Source organism: Suricata suricatta, chromosome X (assembly GCF_006229205.1).
Source record: "Suricata suricatta isolate VVHF042 chromosome X, meerkat_22Aug2017_6uvM2_HiC, whole genome shotgun sequence".
Taxonomy (NCBI): domain Eukaryota; kingdom Metazoa; phylum Chordata; class Mammalia; order Carnivora; family Herpestidae; genus Suricata; species Suricata suricatta.
Window position 1 is genome coordinate 32,964,614 of NC_043717.1, and position 21,437 is coordinate 32,986,050.

The 21,437-nt window shown below is 53.6% G+C and overlaps 1 protein-coding gene across 11 annotated transcripts in view; it reads right to left on the bottom strand.

Annotated features, from left to right (window-relative positions):
• Positions 1–291: 291 nt before the first annotated feature.
• The window catches only part of BCOR (BCL6 corepressor), a 113,877-nt gene continuing 92,731 nt past the window's right edge, over positions 292–21,437 (bottom strand). For 5 of the 11 annotated variants that reach the window (XM_029931096.1, XM_029931092.1, XM_029931093.1 and 2 more), the window contains exons 4-16: positions 18,565–21,414; positions 17,857–17,910; positions 17,203–17,389; positions 11,223–11,483; positions 10,524–10,868; positions 9,647–9,972; positions 9,046–9,300; positions 4,859–5,025; positions 3,160–3,305; positions 2,637–2,714; positions 2,279–2,435; positions 1,195–1,482; positions 292–872 (exon numbers count right to left, since the gene is read on the bottom strand). In XM_029931096.1, the coding sequence (XP_029786956.1) occupies positions 836–872; positions 1,195–1,482; positions 2,279–2,435; positions 2,637–2,714; positions 3,160–3,305; positions 4,859–5,025; positions 9,046–9,300; positions 9,647–9,972; positions 10,524–10,868; positions 11,223–11,483; positions 17,203–17,389; positions 17,857–17,910; positions 18,565–21,414 (5,151 nt within the window). In that variant the 3' untranslated portion in view covers positions 292–835. Of the gene's footprint in view, positions 1,483–2,278; positions 2,436–2,636; positions 2,715–3,159; positions 3,306–4,858; positions 5,026–9,045; positions 9,301–9,646; positions 9,973–10,523; positions 10,869–11,222; positions 11,484–17,202; positions 17,390–17,856; positions 17,911–18,564; positions 21,415–21,437 lie in introns of all 11 variants that reach the window. The other 6 variants (XM_029931100.1, XM_029931098.1, XM_029931101.1 and 3 more) reach the window with 6 other exon arrangements.

A 21,437-nucleotide genomic window follows, 5' to 3' on the forward strand; every position in this document is an offset into this window, starting at 1 on the left:
TGTACTGTGAGCACAGAGCCTGACTTGGGGCTTGATCTCACGAACCATGAGATCGCGACTTGAGCTGAAATCAAGAGCTGGACGCATAACCAACTGAGCCATCCAGGTGCCCCTAGGACTTCACATTGTATTCTGAGTATGACTCCCTTGATCTGCTCCAATTTGCCCACGTTTCTAGAGACCACATATTCCCCTGAAGTCATATGTAGGGAATGGACCATCATTGTCACTGAAAAAACATCTGTAACAATAGCCATGTTGTAGGAATACATACAACACAAGACACTTCAATTTTCTCCGTTCCTCAACAGGTTTATTGCCTTTTAAGAAAATTTTTGTAAAATATAAATACAAAGGCAGAGAATTTACTTACAAAGTTAAAACACAGATTTCAAACATAAACACACAGTTCAGAAAATTTTAGTTTTATGTACATTTCCAAGCAACCTCGACATATTATGTTAGTTCTCAATATTTTACAGGGTACAGAAAAAAATAGCTCAAAGTCTTCTTTAAATAAGAGCATAAAATGTTTAAACATATAAACAATCCGGTTTGATGCGTGAAAACTAATTTCACAGCTTTTAAATTAGGATATAAAAGTTTCATACAATTAGTTGTTGTGTGTGGATATGGTTTGAATTTATATTACACACTATCGGATCACATCCGATAGCACTGACCTGGCTCGAGCAGGTACTCTGTAAACAAAACATAAAGGTACACTCATTGCCAAGTGCCTTCGCCCAACTCACTCCCCGCACCCAGCCGCATGGGTTGGACCACACTTGCAACAGTTGTGGCCTCTGATGCGTGAGCTCTGTGTCACCTGGAGTCAAAGTGTGGAGCTTCTTTTCCTCATTTTGTTTTTCCTTAAAAAAGAAATGAAATGAAACAAATATTCCAAGTAAAAACGAACATATCCCAAAGCGTGTGTGCATCGAAAAAGAAAGAAAACATTAGAACAACTTCTTCAAAACTGACGGAGAGGCTTTAAAAAGAAGAAACAACAACAACAACAACAACAAAAACCATGTTTCTAAGTCCTTCTGACTGGAGTCGTTTCTCTTATATAAAGAAGAGATATTTTCATATGTAATAGTGTCCTTTCTTTACAGAAATAGTCGTATTATGACACATATGCACAAAGATTAACACTATGACACACTGTACACGTGGGCCTGGCGAGCTCACCAGTAGTCGTCTGAGCCCAAGTCGTTGGGGTGGAGCCACTCCATGGACGAGCCCAGCAGCGTCTGGAGATCGCTGGTGAACTCCACCAGATCCAGGAGCTCCTTGCTTTCGGGGTTAAAGGCTTCCAGGTCTTTGGAGCAAGAGAACAGGAGACTTGCTGACACTTGCCGGTAAAATTCTGCTTCGGCGATGGTGACGATCTCCACGTTGGGAAAGTTGCAGCGGAATATGCGGGAGGACATTTTCAGTTTCTTGAGCACGTCCGAGAGCAACAGCCAGTTCCGAGGCCTGCGAGCAAAGGAGGAGAGTGGTTGAGTCTCCGGCCAAGGTCAAAGCGCTCCCTGCTATTCGCCGCGCCCCCTTCCACCTCCAGGAGTCCCTGGGCTGCCACAAGGGCAGGTACTGCTGGGGCCCTGCCCCCGTGTCTCACCAGTCCTCCAAGATCTACCATTAGCGTAAGGTAAGGAGTCTCATCTTGGGGTGGGGGTGGAGGCCTCAGTGCTGCCAGAAACTTCCAGGTAAACACCTGCTCACTCAACTCTGGCCACGACTCGGGTCACTGCTCTCCAAGGGCATGCTCCGTGGCTGTCACTGTGGGAAGCCTTCAGTCTCCCAGCCCGACACTGGCGCGGAGGCCTCTTTGGTCTCTCCTCTGCTCCAACCCTCACAAATGGAGGTTAGGAAGCCGCCGGGAGACTGGCTGGCTTCCTCCCCTTCCATCCCCCCCATCCCCCAGTGCTTTTGGGAGTGATGCTTTGGAGAGAGAAGGTGTTACATGCCTTCCGTACACCCTGCCACGCTTTATGATTTCTATTACTAATAACATGTCACTGTAACAGCATACGTGTGATGAGGACGTTACTCATTAAGCGCCTCCGTCAACACTCAGCACAACAGTCTCCTGACGTGTACGCGCCCCTGGGGGGCTGGTCAGCTGCGGCTCAACGACCACTGGGCGGTCCATGGGCTTTGAGGATCCACTCACCTGCCCCCCACCCCCCCTCATCTGCCGAAAGGCGTCTGTAACTCCCGCGGCCCCAAGAGCAGGCCGGCTAGTCCTCAAGCACGTGACAGCCATGCTCACCCCTGAGCGACGGACACCTGGATGTTATAACACGGTAAGAGGGGGGTCTCTGAAAACTCAAATTCAAACACGTCGCTGTAGGCCTCATCATCGTCATCCTGGTCCTCCGGCCCTGGGGGGTTTGCCAAAACATCGTATCCACTTTCGTCATCCGGTTCTAATGCAGGGCAAACGAGAGAGAGAGAGGGAGAGAGAGATGAGTAAGCCACCGCTCCTGTTATATGAGGAAACTCTGAAAAACCCTTTCCCAGCTCGGCCCTGCTTATGACACCCCCTGCCTACCACCCCTCGTCCACACCACAGGGAAGCATTCTGGAACGCCTTCACTTCCCACCGAACCAGAAGGAAGAATGCTCACCACACACGGCACTGCCGTAGAACTCCCAAGAGCCGGTGGAGTCTTCGTCGCTGCGACCCTGTAGGTCATTTAAGTAATCTGGAGGGAGAAACACAAGGTACAAGCTGCTGGGGAGAAGTGAATGCTGGCTGCGATAGGGGACCCTTCGCTGTCAGGGCTGGCACGTGACTTCCCGTCCACCCCACAGCGCTGCCTTCACGCACCACTTCCCCCACTCGGTTCTCAGCCATATTGGACCGGCACCTGGGCACCTGCCCACCATCTTTCACTGCGCCTAGAGCCGACCGAGAAAGCCAGACGGGCAAGCTACAGATTTTCTCAGCCCTCGCAGGCAAATGAAGAGTGTGCATCTTGTCTGTGAATTATGCATCCCTTCCGTGATAGACTCACGTTCCCCAGCAAATGTAACTTAAGGTAAACGAGGGCAGCCCCCACGACTGAGTGGTAATCCTGGGACAGAAATGTGTGAAGAAGCCATTTAAATGGTTGAGGTAGATAGACCATGTCTTGAACTCTGCCGTACCTGTTAAGAACTTTTCCATAAGTTCGCTGTGGGTCATTTTCATGATGGTTCTACCTGAGTACGTAGCCAAAGTGGGGTCAGCACCATAGGAGAGGAGCAAACGGACGATTTCCAAGTGATCGTTCTCAACGGCATCGTGCAGAGGTCTAGGAGAGACACGCGGCGGGATTATTCGGGGGCTTGTCGCTGACAACGGGCAAAATTGGATGCACGGCGGCCGAGCTTCCCGGGTGCGTGAGTGCTGCGGCCGCTCTGGATAGGGGAACTGAGGCCCCTGAGAGTGGCTCAAGGCCAAACAACAAATTACTCTGTTGTGATTTCTAGACTTAAACCCTTACAAGGCAGGTGAAGGGACAAATGTCAGGCCTAATTCTCAAATGCAAGTCTATTTCTCATCTAGGACCCAAGGAGGAACTCAAGCCCAAATGAAACCATTTTCAATGAAGTTAAGTAGTGCCAGATTGGAAAAAGAGAATTTGGGGGGAGGGAAGGGTAGAGGGAATCACACCATTATGGAAGCCAAAACACCAAGCAATTGTTATACCATAAAAAAACCCAAAAGGCTATTGCTTTTAAAGTGTGTGTGTGCTTTTTTTTAAAGTGTGAATGTGAGTGGGGGAGGGGCAGAGAAATGGAGGGAGAGAGAATCCGAAACAGGCTCTAGGCTCTGAGCTGTCAGCACAGAGCCCAATGTGGGGCTCAAATCCACAAAGTGCAAGATCATGACCTGAGCAGAAGTCAGGCACGTTTAACCGACTGAGCCACCCAGGTGGCCCAAGCCTGTTCCTTTTTTAAAAAAGAAACAAGGTACAAAGCAGAGCCTTTCCTGAAAGGCACATGCCAACAGCTTAGAGATCCATGATCAAGCCTCCGGCCCAGAAGCAGAGTCCCTGGGGTGAGACCCTGGGGGGTATAGTCTCCTGTCCTGAGGGAATGCTACTTGGAAACCATGAAACACCAAATACCTTTCAGTTTTGCTGATTTTATGCCTGTCAGGAAAGCCCGATGCCCCGCCTCCTGGTGGTATCCCACGCCCACAACCAGGAAGATGCTTGGGCTGACTCAGACCTGGGCCTCTGACCAACAAACCGAGGTCAAGGTCGCGGTAGGGGATAGGCCCGAGGCTGTGGGTGGAAAAAGCAGGTCCTATGGAGCCAGTGGCCACTGGCCCTCTGTCTATATTCCTGGGACTTTAAACTCACATGTATTTTAACCCACTGAGCTACGTAGGCACCCTTCAACTCACATGTATTTTAAATACAGTGCTTTAATAGATGCTGACATGGGGCAACCGACTTTGCCTCAGGTCATGAGCTCACGGTTCGTGAGTTCGAGTCCCGCATCAGATTCTGTGTGGTCAGCGCGGAGCCCGCTCAGGATCCTCTGTACCCCTCTCTACTGCCCCTCCCCCGCTTGCACTCTCTCTCAAAAATAAAGCAAACATTAAGAAAAACTGCTGTCGAATAGTCCAGGGTCTTAAAAGGCAACACCCCCAATTATTCATGCAGGCTCTGACATTTTCAGGGACTTCAGGGACTTCTGTCCATGAGAACGTTCCTAATTGTTAAAATTCTAGCTACGTTTGCCACAAAGGTCTGTTCAATTCCATTGTAGGACGATGCCATCAGCATGCTTACGTATTGCTCGGCATCCTTCCTTTGGGGGTTTTCCACATGCCCTGCGAACCACTGCCACTGACCTGGTTCCGTCCTGGGCACTGCAGTTGACGTCCGCACCGTATTCCAGGAGGTGTCGCACAATGTTGAGCCACCCCCTCGCACAAGCTTCATGCAGGGCGCAGTAGCCTGCGTTGTCTCGATGGTTCACGTCACAAATCTTGTTCTCCAGGCAGTACAAAACCACCTCCTGTGGGGAGAGGGGCAGAGCGACGCTGTCATCTGTCACAGCACAGCGAATCTTGTCAGGGTGACCTCTCCATAGCCCGGCAGTGCCTTCTCTCAAAGGCGTACACCCCTGAGCCCGAGAGCACACTGCGGGGTGGGCAGGCGGTGGACCTGTCGGTCAGGAGGCAAGGGCATGTGTGGTGAAGGCTGAATGTGTCCATTCAGTAGGTGGTAGTGGAGAACAGCGCCGGGCTAGATGAAAGCACGGATGACCGACGAAGAGATTAAATCAGCCAAAGAACATTCCTTCACGTAGAAAGGGAGGGATGGCAGGTTAGGTGAGCCGGGTCCTCCCGCACTGCTGCTTGCGGGGAAAGTAGGGGAAAAGACACACTCTCTCTTTGCACCACAGAAAACATCAAGAAAGGGCATGAAACTCTTCAAACGACCCCACCCTCTATTTGGCCTCGCTCAGCCCCACTTGGAGTGGAATTGATACAGAATATTTACAGACTTATTGAAGTGAACGAGGAGCATCCGATACCCCGTATGCTGCCACCTACACGTCTCAAGAACTAAATAAAACAAGTCTACCCTTCCCCCTTCTTGGAAGGTATTCAGTGTCAACGGTTTGCATTAGAATCACTGTTATTAATCTGCCTTCTTTCGTGTATTAAAATATTAATATGAACTGCTCCCGGTAAGCAGAGCAGTAATTTATTCAATGTTTTATTACCTTGATTAAGAAAGTTTTCAAACACACAGAACAGCATTTGCCACCAGAAAACACACTACACTATCTTCCTACAAGTCATGCCCAGCAGAGAGCTGTCAGGTTCCGAGAGCCAGGGGGGTACGCGGGGCCTGCCCACGCATGGTGCCCGTGGTAAGGGGGAGGCGGCTGGGGTCAGAGCAGGCCCCCCAAGGACAACTTTTAAATGTTCCGTATGGTCGCCTTGGGGAGCTAATATCGCATGCGGACACACCCGGCCATCGGGGCCCTGCTGCTTCAGGTGACTGAGACAACTCCCTTCTAAAACAGGGGGAGGAAGAAAGAAGGCGCGCCCACAACAGATGCGTGTCTTCGTTCAGATCCTAACCTGCCAGCAAGCCCACAATCCTCTTGGTTCCCAAGCCACCTGCCCTGAGCCCTCGTATCCAGGATACCGCATGAAGCTGTTGCTCTTTTTAGCAGGCCCTCACTGGCCAGACTCAAGTGGACGGCTGCAAGCTAATGAGTTGTGTGCCCTAGCCAGGGAGAGGCCCCATTACGTGGCTCTGGGATCAGGTCTGAGCACCACTGACCGCCGTGCACGGATCAATTTACCCAGGTCCCGGTGGCCTGCCTGGTGTCCTATCAACCCGGGGTTTATTTGCTCTGACAATTATGGCCTTCACCTGGAAACCTTCATTGCTACCGGGCTGATTCGAGGGTACCTAGAAACGGAAGGATGAAGCTGATGGGTAAGTCAACTCTCTTTTTGTGGAGGGTGGCGAGGAAGGCAGTACTGGTCTAACGGTCAGGCCGGACTCTGACGTGGGAGGCCCTAACCAAGTTGTGTGGCCCCTGCTGTTTGCAAAGGACTTCTCCTGTCCCTCAAAGGAGAATGTCATCTGTTATCCCACAGTCATCTAGGAGACATTGGGAAGGGAAGGTGTTCTCCTTCAACACTCGGGTTTTGAAATAGATGTCCAGAGAGGCTGGAGCCCAAGTTCAATCAACATGACGCACTAGACCTACAGCTCCAGCCTGTTGGTACCCGGTCGGCTGGGAAGGCGGAGAAGGCCCTGTCTGTTAGGGGGTCAAGCGTGCTACCGGTGCTCTTGTAGCTGCGACGACGGTGGCCTCTAGATTGGCCACCGCTGTCACCAACAGAGACATTGGTTAGGAGGCTGGGTAAGTCGGTCTCCCCAATATGGTTCTTGGTTTATTTTCTACACTAGAAACGGGAGTGTTCCAAGAGCGGCCCACCCGTTTCCAAACAAAATCAAACTGTTTTTGTTGGACAATTCTCTGTTAAGCGGCTATAAGCCATATGCCATTAACCGCAAAATGTAACCATAAAGGCCATAAACCCGACATTGTTAATTAATTAAATGCCTCATTAACTTTCTTAAAAACATGATTTATTCAATTCATAGAAAATGTAACCATCACCACTAGACGCATAAGCATGTCGTTGCACGTTGGCATTTTAGCCTAAGAAACAGAAACCCTTGTATCAGGAGGGAAAGGTGTGGGTGTCTCCGGCCAGGCACGTGGTCTATTTCACACAGAGGGGGTTTCTAAACCTTAAGAGTCAGAGGAACACAATGCAAAGCCTGGACAGCCTTTTTATTGCACACAGTACGTCCACCTAAGCAGAAAACGACAATGGTAACGACAGACTTTAGGAAGACCTTCCTGAGTCGATGCTGTCCAGGAGACACACCGTTACGGGGCTGGTTAAACAAACTGTCCTCCACCTTTCAAAGATCTAGCCCTGCCACCTTTAACTGGCCATCGTTGCAACATTTTGAGTTCTGCCTCTGCCTAAAGAAACCCTAGAAAGTCGGAAGTTAAAAGTCGGTGGCTAACTGTTCAGCATTCCAACTGCTGATCTGTGCAAACTACATAGTGCAGGGGGAGGGAAAAAACCCCAGTGGTCCTGACATAAATGCTTGTAAGGCTTCATGTGCCATCGAAGGCCAGTTAGCTGACTTTCAAATGTCTGGATCAAGTGCTCCTCAGTCCAGGCCTCACACCTGCAGGTTCTAGGAAAACCAAAGTGGAAACCTGCTCAGAGGACCAATGACGGTCGCTTGAGGTCTCCAGTCCCAAAGAGAGACTGGTGGAAATGTCAGGATCAAAGGTGAGGTCGTCAGGTATTGGCCAGAAGCACAAGTGCTTTTCCTCAACTGCTAGCTGGGCATCACGCAGCGTACGCAGCTCTGAGCTCACGGAAAACCAGCTGGCTGCCGCGTGGATTTCACCCTCCCGCACGAAGAACCATCCCAGAGAGTTCTTTCCAGGGAATCCTGACGTCTCCAGAAGGACACATCAAACAACGGCACATTTAACCATTGAGCAAATGGGGCAGGGGATGGGCTGGCTTGGGGGTCAAGGCGGTCACCTCGATGAGGGTTCACCACACCAGCGGATGGGGGTACAGAGCCGGCCCGGCAGGGCGTGTGGGGGACAGGACTCCAGCACCTCCCGCGGAGCCCCCCCGCCACCACGGCCCACATCCACACGTGCACATGCCACACTCCGCCTGCTGAGCCCCATTTTATTTTCCCCGTTCAACTCCCAGAGGGCTGATGCCGGCATAAAAAATGCCTTTGCCCTGTGGGCTATTACATCACAATTTCATCTGACAAGTGTGGTGGGGGAGCCGCACAGGGCAGAGCGGGTCATCTATCTCCGAGGGCAGCTCCGCTGTGAGCCAGTCCTGGAGAGGAGCAGGGTGGGGGAGGGGGCAGCGAGTCTGAGTCTAAGGCACAGCCCCTCCTCCTCCTCGGCAGCCCTCAGGCTCCCTCATCCTCGCACATAAAAGACTCTTTGGGTCAGTCCCCCACCCCCCACCAACCCCCTACCCTTGCCCAGACATTTCCCACCCGCCCGCTCCCCACAGGGGCACCGCTTGGCCCGAGAAACAGCACAAGCAACCGAAAATAGAGCTAATAACTTCTCTCCCCCTTGCTAATCAGAATCCAAAAGGGCTCATTAAAATTCCCCCAGTCGCCAAGCCCTGGGTTATGTCAGATTTTATATCAGAGATAAGTGAGCAAGACTGGAGGGTGCCGGAGCAGCCTACCTGCCTGAACACGAACTGAACATCAGAGAAGCCTTTCTTTTCACATGGCGACTGGGCAAGTCAGCCAAGAGGCGGGAGCACGTGTTGGGCTCCTGCAAACATCCCGCTGGAAGGCCCGGCCCAGGCCCAGGCCCTGATGCGGGAGGGGGCGTGCTGGGCTCAGCCAGGGTGGCTCCCTCCACCCCAGCCTCAAGGAGCACCAGCAGGGGCTCTCAGAACCCGAGCACCCCCCCCAGGACACTCACCTCATAGCCAAGCCGGGCCGCCCGCTGCAGGAGGGTCTCGCCAGCGTTCTTATTGACGATGAGTCTCCGCGCTTCAGGCGGCATCGGGCGCGACTGGGTGGTCTCTGGCGGGGAGCTGGAGCGTGGCAGCTGGGAGGACTGGGAAGCCGGCAGCAGTTGTTGCAGACGGTCAAAGGGCTTCTGGTCCTGCTTGGCTGGTGACAGATCGTAGTCGGAACTGGGCTCAGGCCGCTTTCGGAACCTCCTGACGGTCACCTATCACAAAACCAGGCAGCGCTCAGGGTTAAAGCCGGCCTCGGAGCACCTGCGCTCTTCCCCTCCTCCCCACAAGTTACACATCTGTGGTGAGGGGGGGAGGCACTTTTCCTGTTTCTTTGGTTTGAGGGAAGGGGGTTGTGATGTGGAGGGGGGCCGGCGGCGGGGTTGGGGGGGCGGGGAAGGGTTTCCTTCTTAACTAGTGTGAAACTTCACCACTGCCCAGGAGACATGGCCCGTAGGACGGGGCAGTGACGTCGTGGGAGGGGAACCAGGGGCAGAGAAGCAGTCAGGTGAGATGTGCCGTCACAGGCCCCATAGGGGTGGGGCGGGGGGCAAGAGGTACCTTGCCATCAGTGTTCTCCACATAGTAGTCTCCGGTCAGCGACAAGCCCTGCCTGGGCTCCGGAGGGATCAAATGCTTGGTTTTGCACAGTCTCTTCCCGGATGGTTTCTCGCTGTTGTCGGTGTATTTCTGCAGCAGGGAGGCGGCCTGGCAATCCTCTTCTTCGTCTGTGCACGGCACATCTGTCTTCTGGCTTTCTTTAATTTTCTGCTGTTTGGCAGGCGGCCTCGAGGCTGGCGCGCAGCTTGGCGGAGGCTGCCTTTTGCCGCTTGCATTGGTGGATGAAAGGCTCTTCATGGGCGGAGAGCCGGAGAACACAGGCAAGCCTAAATCCGGAGGGGGTGCCGGGTGGGAAGGAGGGAGGGGGAGAAGAAGCAGGCGTTACACGGTTGTAGCCGGTGCGGAAAGAAAAGCCCATTGTTAGCACTGATCACTGGAGCGGCTACAGTTTTTAAAGATATACCAATTATGTTTCCAAAGCATTAATATTTTAATTATCCCACATTCAAATGGCAAACAGGTTAACCCACGAAACGCCAAATGGCAAGTTTCTCCAGGCAGTCGGGACACGAGGGCACAAGCCGGCCCTTCCTGGATCTCCTACCCCCAACCCAGGGGGAAGAGAGGGATAGGGGGCCTGGGGGCTCAGTCTGAGGCTACGACCTGGGCGTGGGTAGGCCCGCGGGGTCCACCCATAGGTCGGCTGCAGCAGCCACCCCCCCTGAGCTCCCCAGGGACGTGGGGAGCTGGAAGGATGTCGAGAGAGAACTCCCCGTCCGCCACATCCCAGTGAGTCCATTTCTATGGCACCCTTTCCCAGGCAGGGGACCCAGTCTCCAGGAGCGGGGCAGGCGGTCACAGGGTGACCTCTGCGTACCTTGTTCATTGTCGCTGGATTTGAGGGACTCCTCCGACCAGCTTCTGTTGCCTTTGGCCTCTGCCCTTTTCCTGCCAGGTTTCTCTTCGGGGCTGTTATTGCCCTGGGCAGTGACCTCAGGCTGCACTGCCTGGGTCACTTCCTTCCTGCCCTGCCGGCCAGGTTTGCTCTCTGCTGCTGTCACCTGCTGCTCCCACCGTTCTCTAAGGTGCAGCAAGTGGCGTTGCTTTTTAGGATGGAGCCCTGTTAATTCAATGCACACCTTCAGGTTGGTCAGCTCACTATAATGTGGGTCTTCTAAGTAGTTAGAGGAACTGTTTGTCATTTCCCTCTCAGGCCAGTCATCTAATGGAGAAATAACTACAAATTAATCAAAAAGCCCCCTGGGGAGGGAACAAACTGTCTTAAGCATCACTAAGGGGGGAGGGGGAGGGGAGGGGAAACAGTCACGGCCTCTGCTCAAGCAGAGGCCCCAAGTCTCGGGAGGGGACCTGTTGTTCATCTTTGGCCGTCTGGGGGCTTAAGCTCCTGCACCTGGCTTTGGGGCAAGGGTGAGCGGCCTCCCCAGGGCTCCAGGGTGGGGGCGGGAAGGGGGGGCCTCCACTGCTCCGCCCTGGGACTCCCCCAGGGCGCTCTGCGTGCCTCACATCCGTCCGCCTCTGGCCGCATGCACAGGCAGCCAACGCCGACCGAGCTCACCTTTGGAGACCCGTCTTCGCTTGGCTTTCAGCAGCGGGTCCTCCGGCAGCTCTTCCGCTGCCGCCTCGGTGTGGGTGCTGTCACCTGAGACTTTGCGCTTTCTGTCCAGCCGGAGGGTGGGGCTGTGGGGTAGGTCCCCGGCCGCCTGGTCAGCGGGGGGCTCGCTTGTAGGTGGCCTGTCCACGAAGTATTTCTCCACGGGAAGATCTTTGTCCTCTGGAGGTTCAAAGGGGTCGTGTTTGTTTCCAGCACTGTACTCGCCTGGTGGATGGGAGACAGGGATACAAGGAATGAAGGCCCCAAGGTCACTGCAGGAAGGCAGGACCTCTGTGCCTATGGTAATCGGCCACCGACAGAACGTTCTTCGGAAGACAGGGGGCCTCAGGCATTGGAGGCACAAAACCAGCAGAAACACACCGTCTCAGAAGGAAGGACAGCAGGAGCCCGTGAGCAGGTAAGGCAGAAAGGGAGGTATATACCACACTCAGCCTTCTCCTTCTACCTTTTTATAGCGGGGCTACAAGACAATCGGGAGACAGGCATCCTCACAACTTCGATGATGCTTAGGTCCCTTCCAGAGCCCTGGCCCACGATGGGGCAGGTGACCCCGCAGTAAGATCCAACCAAGCCAGGGATGACCGAAGAAACCTCTCTGGAATCACTTGCCGAAGGCATGGTTTTGAAATCAAAGGAAAGCTATGTAATAAAGAGAACAAACAGTGCCGCCACGTCATCTGCAGAAGGGACAGCATCAATGTTCCCTTGGGTGGACAGGGGAACAAGGGGAAGAGAGAGGGGCTGCGGAAGGCGCGTGTTGGCAGGGGAGCTAGAGGACCAAGGGCGCTGGGAAGAGGAGCCTGGGAAAGCCAAAGAGAGGTTTCCTAGTGTGCACACAGGAGTCAAAGGCAATTTCTTTCCTTCTCTTTTTATTGAAGTTTGTTTATTTTGACAGAGTGGGGGAGGGGCAGAGAGAGAGGAAGAGAGAATCCCATGCAGGCTCTTCGCAGTCAGTGAGGAGCCCGACGCGGAGCTCGAATACTTGAACTGTGTGATCATGACCTAAGCCAAAGTCATACGCTTAACCAACTGAGCCACCCAGGCGCCCCAGAAGGGTCAATGGTAATTTCAAAGAACTCAACCTGATTACTACACTTCCCTTGGTCTTTCTTATATCCATGGACCGAAAAAGTGTAGTGTTCTACTCCAACACCTCGGTGACACCATGCATACCCACGGGGACCAGACCTGGCACACCTTTCATGCCTTCCTTCACACACAAGCATGTAAGGACATTCCAAACGCAAAGCAAGCCTCCGCCCCCTTTGGCGTCAGGTGTGTCCTGCTCTCTCCAGCGCTCCCCAAGCTCCCCAAGCCTCATGGGCTCCTTCTGCTCAACCTAGCATGGACTCGGGGCCTACCCTTAAATTGGCTCAGCCCCATGTCATGCGCCGCTTTTGCTTTAGCCCATTTCTTCTAATACACGAACAGCTCTGTAACTATCACTGTGACGTGAAGTTTGGTATTTCGCTGGTAGCACTGAGCTCACGTCCATTTCCACATGAAGTCATAAACACACTCATCATATGCTGACCCCATTCCTCCTCCAACATTCACCCAGACCACTTCAAATATCACTCGGGCTCCTGACCAGCCCAGCTGCTCCCCCAACCAGACTTTCCTTGGGGCATTGCCAGCATTCAGCGGCACTCAGTTGTGGGGGGGTGGGGTGGAGGTGGATTTCACCCTGGCCTTGGCTAGCCTGTGCTCTCAATGGTGTAAGGACCCAACAGTGTGGGTCTTCTGTCACAGCAGTGTCCCAACACAAAGCTCAGTGGCAGCAGCAGGAAGACCACCCAAGCCTCTGACCCATGCTTCTGGGCAATGCAGCCAGGATGACCGCCCGACTGGGTTCGTCCTGGGTGAGCAAAGGGGACAGGCTGTGAGTCACACGCCTGCCTTGCTGTGACCCTCTTAACCACTCTGGCGGTAACAGTGCTCCTTTACAATGGGGTCCCCCTTCAGCTGTAAAGTGGGAATATTACTGCAAGCTGCCCCCCGGGGGGTGGGCTCCATGAACAGTGTGAGCCCAGTTAAGGGAAAGGCTGAAAAAATCACTTTCACGGACGGGATGCCAAGACTGTCAGACTAGGCTTGAGTGTTAGCCCTGGATGCATGAAACGTTAACAATGTGAGCCCCCTTGGTTAACACCATTTGACGTTCTGGGTCCAATCAGCCTTCCCGACAGCCGCGTGGGAGGCGCAGGGGATCAGTGTACAAATAGAACCAATGTGTGTGATTTTAAAGATAATTCCATGTCTCCCCCCCCCCCCCCCCCGCCACCACCGAGGTAGGAAAGACGGGTCAAGCAGGTGGGGCTGAAAGCAGGGGTAAGCAGATGATGGACACCTTCCAGGGTCCCAACCAGGCAGACGCTTAGCCAGCGACCTGGGATGTGCTCCATCCCAAGTGCTTCAGATTCTGCTTCCAGGGTTGACATTTTAACTGCAAGTCTTGGAATCACCTGTATCTGCGACAGGCCCCGTCCGGCTAGGGAGGCGCATCTTAGGGAGGCGCATCTTGGGGAGGCGCACCTTGCTCAGGGAGGGTTGGCCGTGAGCGTTGGCCCTCACTTCGAGCTTCCCACAGTGAGGCTCAGTTCTGTCTCCCTGCCTGGCTTTTCACTGCGTCGGCAGGCAGGCCGTACCCAACTGGAGACCTTGTCTACCCTTACTCGCTGAAGGGTAGCAACCCTCCAGGTGCGCAAGAGCGTTCCCCTTCACCCACCAGGATGGGGAGCCGGGGATGGTGCCGCTGCGCCTGACCTTCCACACAGTCCCCTCCTGTCGTCTTCCCAGGGACCCCGTGGTGTGATGTCTGCGGCCCCTCATCCTGAACTATCAGGAACCCTCCACAGCTATAGTCATGGTTCCCTGAAATCACGCACCCGCACAACATAGTTGAGCTACTTTCTTCCCTGTTTGACAAAAGGGATCCCAATTCAACTGAGTAAAGCTGCCCCCGCACCCCCCACCATACCCAAGACCTCATGCTGCACCTGCCACTACTGCCCTAGATTCACGTGGCCACCGGCCATGGGGGACGCACGCCATGTCACACAGCTGACCTGCCTGGAGCTCCTTGATGAGATTATTCTAGCCACAACTCACGGATTAGCCTTGAAAGCCAAAGTGATGGAGAGCTAGATACACAGGGGTCCTAACTACCAGGTCTACCATTGCTGCTATTTTCAACCCTTCTAAAAGCGGGGAGGCCTGTGCTCTTGGCCACTTGATCTAAGCGGATGTGAATGTGGCTGTGTTGTTCGTGGTTTAACACTTGCTCCCTGCAGCGTGGCCACGTGACTCACAGACCACACATCCCATAATTTATCATGGTTGTGCCATAGCACTACCTCAAAGAAGCATCGCCATGGCAACATTTACAAGTCACCGTGGCAACAGAGCACCCTCACCACCGCTGAGCCAGGACCAGTGAGCCCTAAACAGGGTGGGAGGGTTCCCCATGATGGAAATTCCCTGCTCTGCAGATAACTGCAACATCTCAAGCAAAGGCTAACCTTGTGGAAACTTACACCCTCCACAAAGAAGCACGGGAAATTGCGGTTCCAAACTCAGTGTAGTTCACAAACACGAGGGTGCTCAGCCAGAGAGAAGCTCCCTGAAGCCCCTTGACCAAGGCTTCCTCCAGTTACTGCCCACGCGTGGCCACGGAGCAGGTCCTGGGTCTGCCCCAGCCAAGTGGCTGGCAAGGGAGACAGTCACTGCCAGTTCACGAGGAAAGGGACCAAGGTGTCTGTTGACCATCTCAAGTAAACATTTAATTCAGCCATGCCTACCATCATAAAGCACAAATCAAAATCCTGACAGCGGTGTTTGCAGCTTCATCTACCCTTAGGCCGGCCCCTTTCCACAAGCGCACCCCCACGCCTGGGCAGCAGAGGCCACATGGGAAGCACCCCTCATCCTGGAAGCTCCTGGGGTCTGCAGGAGTGGGGGGCTGACTTGGAAGAGGGAAGGCATCCCATACCTTCTTCATCACCCCTGCCCACCCCAGACCCTTGTCCCAGATCCAGACACGCGTGAGGAGGCAACCAACTGCGGAGCAGGCCCTGAGCTCACATGGGCTCGAGACATGGAGGCCAAAAGGATATGAAGGTCCATTAATCTGCAGCTGGATGAATCCAGCACCTGCTGTCCCCTGGATGAGGAGGTGGCAGCAAAGACAACGACTCACTCAAGTTACTCCTCTTGACCAAGGCAAACCACAAGTCCCCCAGAAGATTGGGGATGGTGACCCATGTCCTCCGTCGCCTCAGTCTTTACAAGTGACCCCCCCACCCCCCACCTTCCTCTTATCCCTCCCCGACCCTCAGGGATGACTGAGGCCTTGCTAGGCCATGGCCTGGGTGCTCCGGGAGCAAAACCCAATGGTCAGAGCCTGGACAGACTCAGGGGAGGGCAGAAGGGAGGCCTTTCAGAGTCTTTTGGGCTCTGCTCCCCATTGGCCAGACCGAGTGCTCGTCTCTAGTTTCTGCAGGAAAGGCGAAGAGGGAAGTATACTTCCCCTGGAGCGTCTGGCATGGGTACTTCCCTCTCCTCAGAGAGGCGCCTACCCATTAACTTGACCTTGTTCACTTCTACAAGGTCTCCTGAGAGATTTCCCCAAGAGCCGGCCTTATGAGGCAAGACCCCCAGATGCCCAGGGCAGGCATCGGCAAAGGGGAAGGCGTTCTCCTTCTCTGCTGCTTTATTCAAGCGCCGCCTGACCCTCCTTATTCCCCTCTCAATGCCCAGAGGACCGGCCACTGACTAGCCACAAAAACTGCCTTCTTTGAGATTAACGTAAAGCAAACTGGTCCTGGTGTGGTCGACCCAGAAACCTGGCCACCGGCCATTGTCTGACCCCAAGGCTGACTGGCGGGTATAGGGATGAAGGAGGAGGGGGCTGTGCCCTAGGCAGCGAGAAGCACGCTCTCCTGGACCTCAAATCTCCCCCAACTCCATCAGACGCCCATGAACTAAGTATGTGCAGGAACACCGCCCCCCATGACACACAACAGCACAGAGCTCACAAGATGCACGCTCCATCCCTGACTTTCCCATGTCACAAGGATTCTGCACCCATCATCTACTTGACGTTCAGCCAGATGCCCTCATTCACCATCACCGGTGAGATTTAAGAAACCAGGAAAAAGACCTTCTCCACTTGCTCCTGACGTGTCTCATCAGTCAGGGGAGTCTCGGGAACAAATCCCAGAGTCCACCATGGTCAGGGACCAGCACTAAGCACTAGCTCTCTCTCTCTGTTTGGCCTCCAAAACAGAGTACAACCTCTGTCTGGTAGGAAGAATGCTCTCGTTTGCCCCATGCCCTTGGATCATGCTCTCAACATTGAATGATGGCAAACAAACCTGCCGCAGAAAAGAGTCATCTCGTCCCTATGGTGCCTTCATTACCCCTCCATTTCCATCCCATTTTAACTAAACCACTGCCTCTGGAGGGGGAATACGAGACTGTCATGGTACGGGGGTGGGGGAGTGCCTCTGGCTGGAAGTATCATTCCACTGCTACCAAAAAAAAAAAAAAAGGAAGAGCAAAGGAACCCTATCTGTACCTGCTACAAAACAGAGGGAAACACACACACCACATTTACATCTCCCGCTGCCATTCTGCCGCTTGGACCGTATCAGGCTGTTACTGACTACAGGACAGGTCTCTCTGGAAAGGGAGACGTGTCCCAGGAAATAATCGTCGGTTGGGGCCTCATTCCTGGATGCCATCATGTTCAGAAGGACAATCGGCCCTTGACTCCCTCGGACGGGAAGGGCGGCCCCTTTCTCCTAGCAATTGCTTCCTGCCCCCTCCGTCAGCCCCAGGAGTGGCGGGCCCCGCTCCCACCGACTAAGCGGCACCACACAACTACACAGCACCATGCGCAGGCTGCCTGTGGTTTACTTACATCTCTCATTGTCATTCTGGTCGGCAATGGCCTCTTCCAGGGCGACCGACTTTGGCTTTTTGTCCGGATTCCCTTTCAACCTTTCCCAGTCAGCGGGACTGAATTTGCACACCTCGGAGTCTTTGGCTGTTGGGTGGCCACCTTCTCTCTCTTTCATCTCCAGCTCTGAGAAGCGCATCATTGCACGCTAGAAAGAGAACGGAGATGGGGAAAAAAAAAAAAAACACAACACCTTACCATAAAAGCTATTTCGTGTGCCTTACCTTAAAGGAAAGTATGTTCAAAGAAAAGTTTGCCCAAAACCAACCACAATTTATGATACAGCGGAGATATTTAAAAACGTGATAGATAAAAATTTACGAGTATCTATACATAAGTAATCGCACATTCTTTACTCATAAAGCTGTATGTGTATAGAGATATGTATATCCATCCATACACCACTGCATAGAGACATTCTCTTTGGAAGGTAAATAAAACGAAACAGAAACACAACGCAAAGAAAACAAAACAAAAACACAACAGAAAAGAAAACAAAGTGCACAATGAATAAAGACGACCATGGCCCACAAACTTCCCTTTGTATATTTGGAAATGAAATTTAACTCAAAAGGTTTATGTAAGATTCTAGTAATAAAAATTTGAAGAACTGACCTCACAGTAAGCAGCGGGGAGACATAAAATACTGTCCTCTTGTAATCCTTCCATCTATGTAATTAAAATGGGCACTCAATGGATCATTTAGATAACTTCATCCATTTTTATAAGCATAAACCAATTTTTTTCTTAACATTGCAAAACAATTTGGCTTTATTTATCTTTTAATTAAAAGTAAAATATCTTAAGGAAATGCCTATACAACATCTATCATTCACTAGCAAGTTAAACACATACTCTATCCCTTTAAGCGAGCTTTTCTTTTTTGTGAGAAAAATCGTTCGAATCCCACAGACATGCGGCTGCTCCACACCTCCACCAAGTACCACGTAAGGCACCCTCAGCAGCACTGTTAGGTCTACTTGTTAACATACAGTAATGGCAGAGAAATCAAAGCAACTGATAGGCAAACGTCATGCAGTCTTTAGATTATCCTTCGCAACAATTAAAATTTCTGTTAGCAGCAGCTGAGTGGAGTTCCTTTAATATCTACAGGATAACTTAAAGTATCCAGAAACACGAACCTCCTAAGAGCTACAGCTCATGGCCCCTTACTGGACACATCTCATACATTTACATTTACCATAAGCTCAATTAACCAACTCTACCCACCCCCACTCCTCTTTACACATTAAAAAAAAAAAAAAAAAAAAAAAAAGAACTGACAACTGGTAGAGGCCCTGAAATTCGGGTTGGGGGACTCACCTGCAAGGCCCGCTGCTCCCGGCTGAGCTGGCTGGAGTCTGCGTACAGTTCGGTAGTGACACACTTGAATCGGTCCCCCACGTAGCCGGCGGAGTTGGCGATTCTCTTGGCCAGCTTAGAGGGCTTCGGTTTCAGGACTTTGCCATCGTTCGATTCAGCCTCATCTGCTCCATCTTTGGTATAGGTGGGGTTGGCATCCACATTCGGTGGGGCACTGCCCACGCAAAATGGTTTGGGATCCTCTTGGGTTTTCCCGAAAGTCACGGCAGGGCCGTCGCCCCCCAGAGTGGGCTCCAGGAAGGGAGTGGCCACTGGCATCCCCAGGTTCTCCTTGTTGGTCCCCGAGGGAACATTCTCCTTGCTTAAGCTGAAGACCGACTGGCCCGGGGCCTGTTTGAATGCATAAGCTTCATGGAAATCACTGATGCGCCCCAACTCCTCTCTCAGGGCGATGAAATCGCGGTGCGGCTGCAGGGCTGGGTCAGTGGGGGGCTTGCTGGGCTCAGTGCTCTGGCCCACGCTCTCAGCCGTGAAGCCCGGTTTGGACCCGTTGGCATCGGTTTTAGCGTCTGGCTCTTCTCGGAGAAGGTCCACGTAGACCAGTTTGTCGCTCTTGACAACAGTCTTCCCTTGACTCCAGCCAGGGCTCGGCTTTAGGTTCTTGTCGGCGGCGGGGACTTCGGGGTGTAACTTGGTGCTGCTAGCGTCCAGCATCTCAGAAAACCGGTTCCGGAGGGTTGGGTCCTCGTAGCGGGGTCTCTCGTGGGAGCGGGACCTCCTCTCTGGCTTTTCCTCTTTAGTGATCTCGATGGGTGTGTGAGGTATCAACATGGGATGCACCATGCCCAACCCCAGTGCGTCTTGGTAGGTGACAAACTCTGGGCGGCCTGTGGGCAGCCCGTAGGGCAGCCCGGGCTTTGGGGCGAGGTGCCCAGGAAAGAGACTGCCGTTGGGCAACAAAACCGGGTGAGGGTAGACAGGTCCCTTGCCGTGTAAGGAGAGGGGGCTTATCGCGATGCCCTCAGGTGCAGGGTAAGGGAGGTAACTCCTGGGGTAGGGGATCGGTGGGGACCTGAAAGCCTCGCTCGGAGACAGAAATATTGAGCTTGGAGGAAGCCCGTTCTCGTTCGATTTGAAGCTCAGCTCCGGGTTGCCGGCTTTGGCACCCTTGCTGCTGGTGCTGCCGCCGTGCTTGGCCGGCGTGGTCGGGGGCTGTCCCACGTGCTGAATGACCGACGGTGTGGTGTCCATGGAGCTCCTGCCCGTCTTGCAGCCATCCGCGTTGGCGTTAGGGGCGGGCGATGCGGAGGCTGGGCGGCCCGAGCTCGATACTGACCCCGCTACGTTAGCGACCACGGCGTCTGTGCCGCCGCCCATGCGGGGACACGATGAGCTCCGCTGCTGTGGGATGGCCCAGTCCAAGGCCTTGTTTTTCGGCGGCATGTTTTTGCCATTGTTCTCTTCGTTGGGGCTCGGCCCAGGCACCACCCAGGACGAGGGAGCCGTGCTGATGATTTCAGATCTATAGATAGCACAGCCGCTTCCGGGAGGAGATAAGGTTTCCTTCGGAATGTCACTTCCAGAGAGCACTAGGCCGCTTCCAGCTCGGCTGTGGACAAGGACCGTGGGCGCCATCTTTTTCATGTGGTCAGCTTTGGAAGCATCGACATCCACCACTTTAGCAGACAAGTCTAGTGGCTTATCGGTGATGTCTTTGGTAACCGTCTGCTTCTCCAACAGAGGCGGCGAGCCCCCGTCTTTTCTGTCTTGACCTGCTGCTTTCCGGGGGTGCCCAGGGACCGGCTGGGCACTTTCGGCCCCTTCCGGAGTCTTAGGATACTTGCTGTTGGAGAGCCTGGCTGAGGGGAACTCGTTGCTGACCGTCATGTATGGCTTTGACAGAGTGACAGACGGTGATGTGGAGATCCTGGCGTAGTGCTTGTGAAATTCGGAGTAGGAGTCTGCGGTGGGCTGGGACGGAAGGTGGACTCGGGGTGAAGGCCGGGGCGAAGGGGGCAACAGGAGGGCTGCGTCCCCGGGCAGGCCACTGGTGACCGCCTTGGCGGAGGGCACCCTAGGCTGTTTACTGTTCTGGATGTGGGGGTAGGCATGGGAATCGACGGGATTCCCAGGACTGACGCCGATCTTCCAGGGCAGGCTTTTGTCTGCGCAGTGGACCAGGGGTGGAATGGCTGGGGAGGCCGAAGGGGTCGAGAGCCTCATGGGCGAAGCCAGGGACGATGGGATGTGGGGACTGACGTAGTGAGGCGGTGGCAGGTAGAGAAAGCGCTCCCCGTTGGTACAGACAGGAGAATACAGTGGCTGGGCCAAGCTGTAGGACTGCTGAGGTAGCAAGGCCTTGTACATGTTCAGTGAATACTTATTTGGCGAGTCAAGGAAAGGGTAGATGGCTGGCGTGGCACCCTCCATGTACGGACTGACCCAGGGCAGCCGCAGGTAACTAGCACCATTGATGTTGAGAGGGCTCTGTTTGTCGCTTGCAGGTCTGTCCAAGCCCAGTGTTTCTGCCGTGGGCACAGCACTTTTTTGTATTCCAGGTGGTGTTTTGTATATAGCACTGAAGCCATTTGGGGGCTTTCCAGAGACAGCAGAAGCCTCCACTGTCTCGGGTGTATTCGGTTTGAACTGCATTTCTGGATTTCTCTCGGAAGAGAACCCAAGACCCCCTAGTGTGCTTGTGGCAGCCTCCCGACCTTTCTCGGAGCCCAGTCCACACAAGCTAGAGTAGACCATGTTGCCAGGGACTCGAAGCCCTTCCCGGATCAGGCCAGTGCGGTCCATGCTCAGTGCTGCCAGGCCATCGATCCTGTGGGCTGTAGTGGCATCCACCTTTACGGAAGAAGAACACGGCT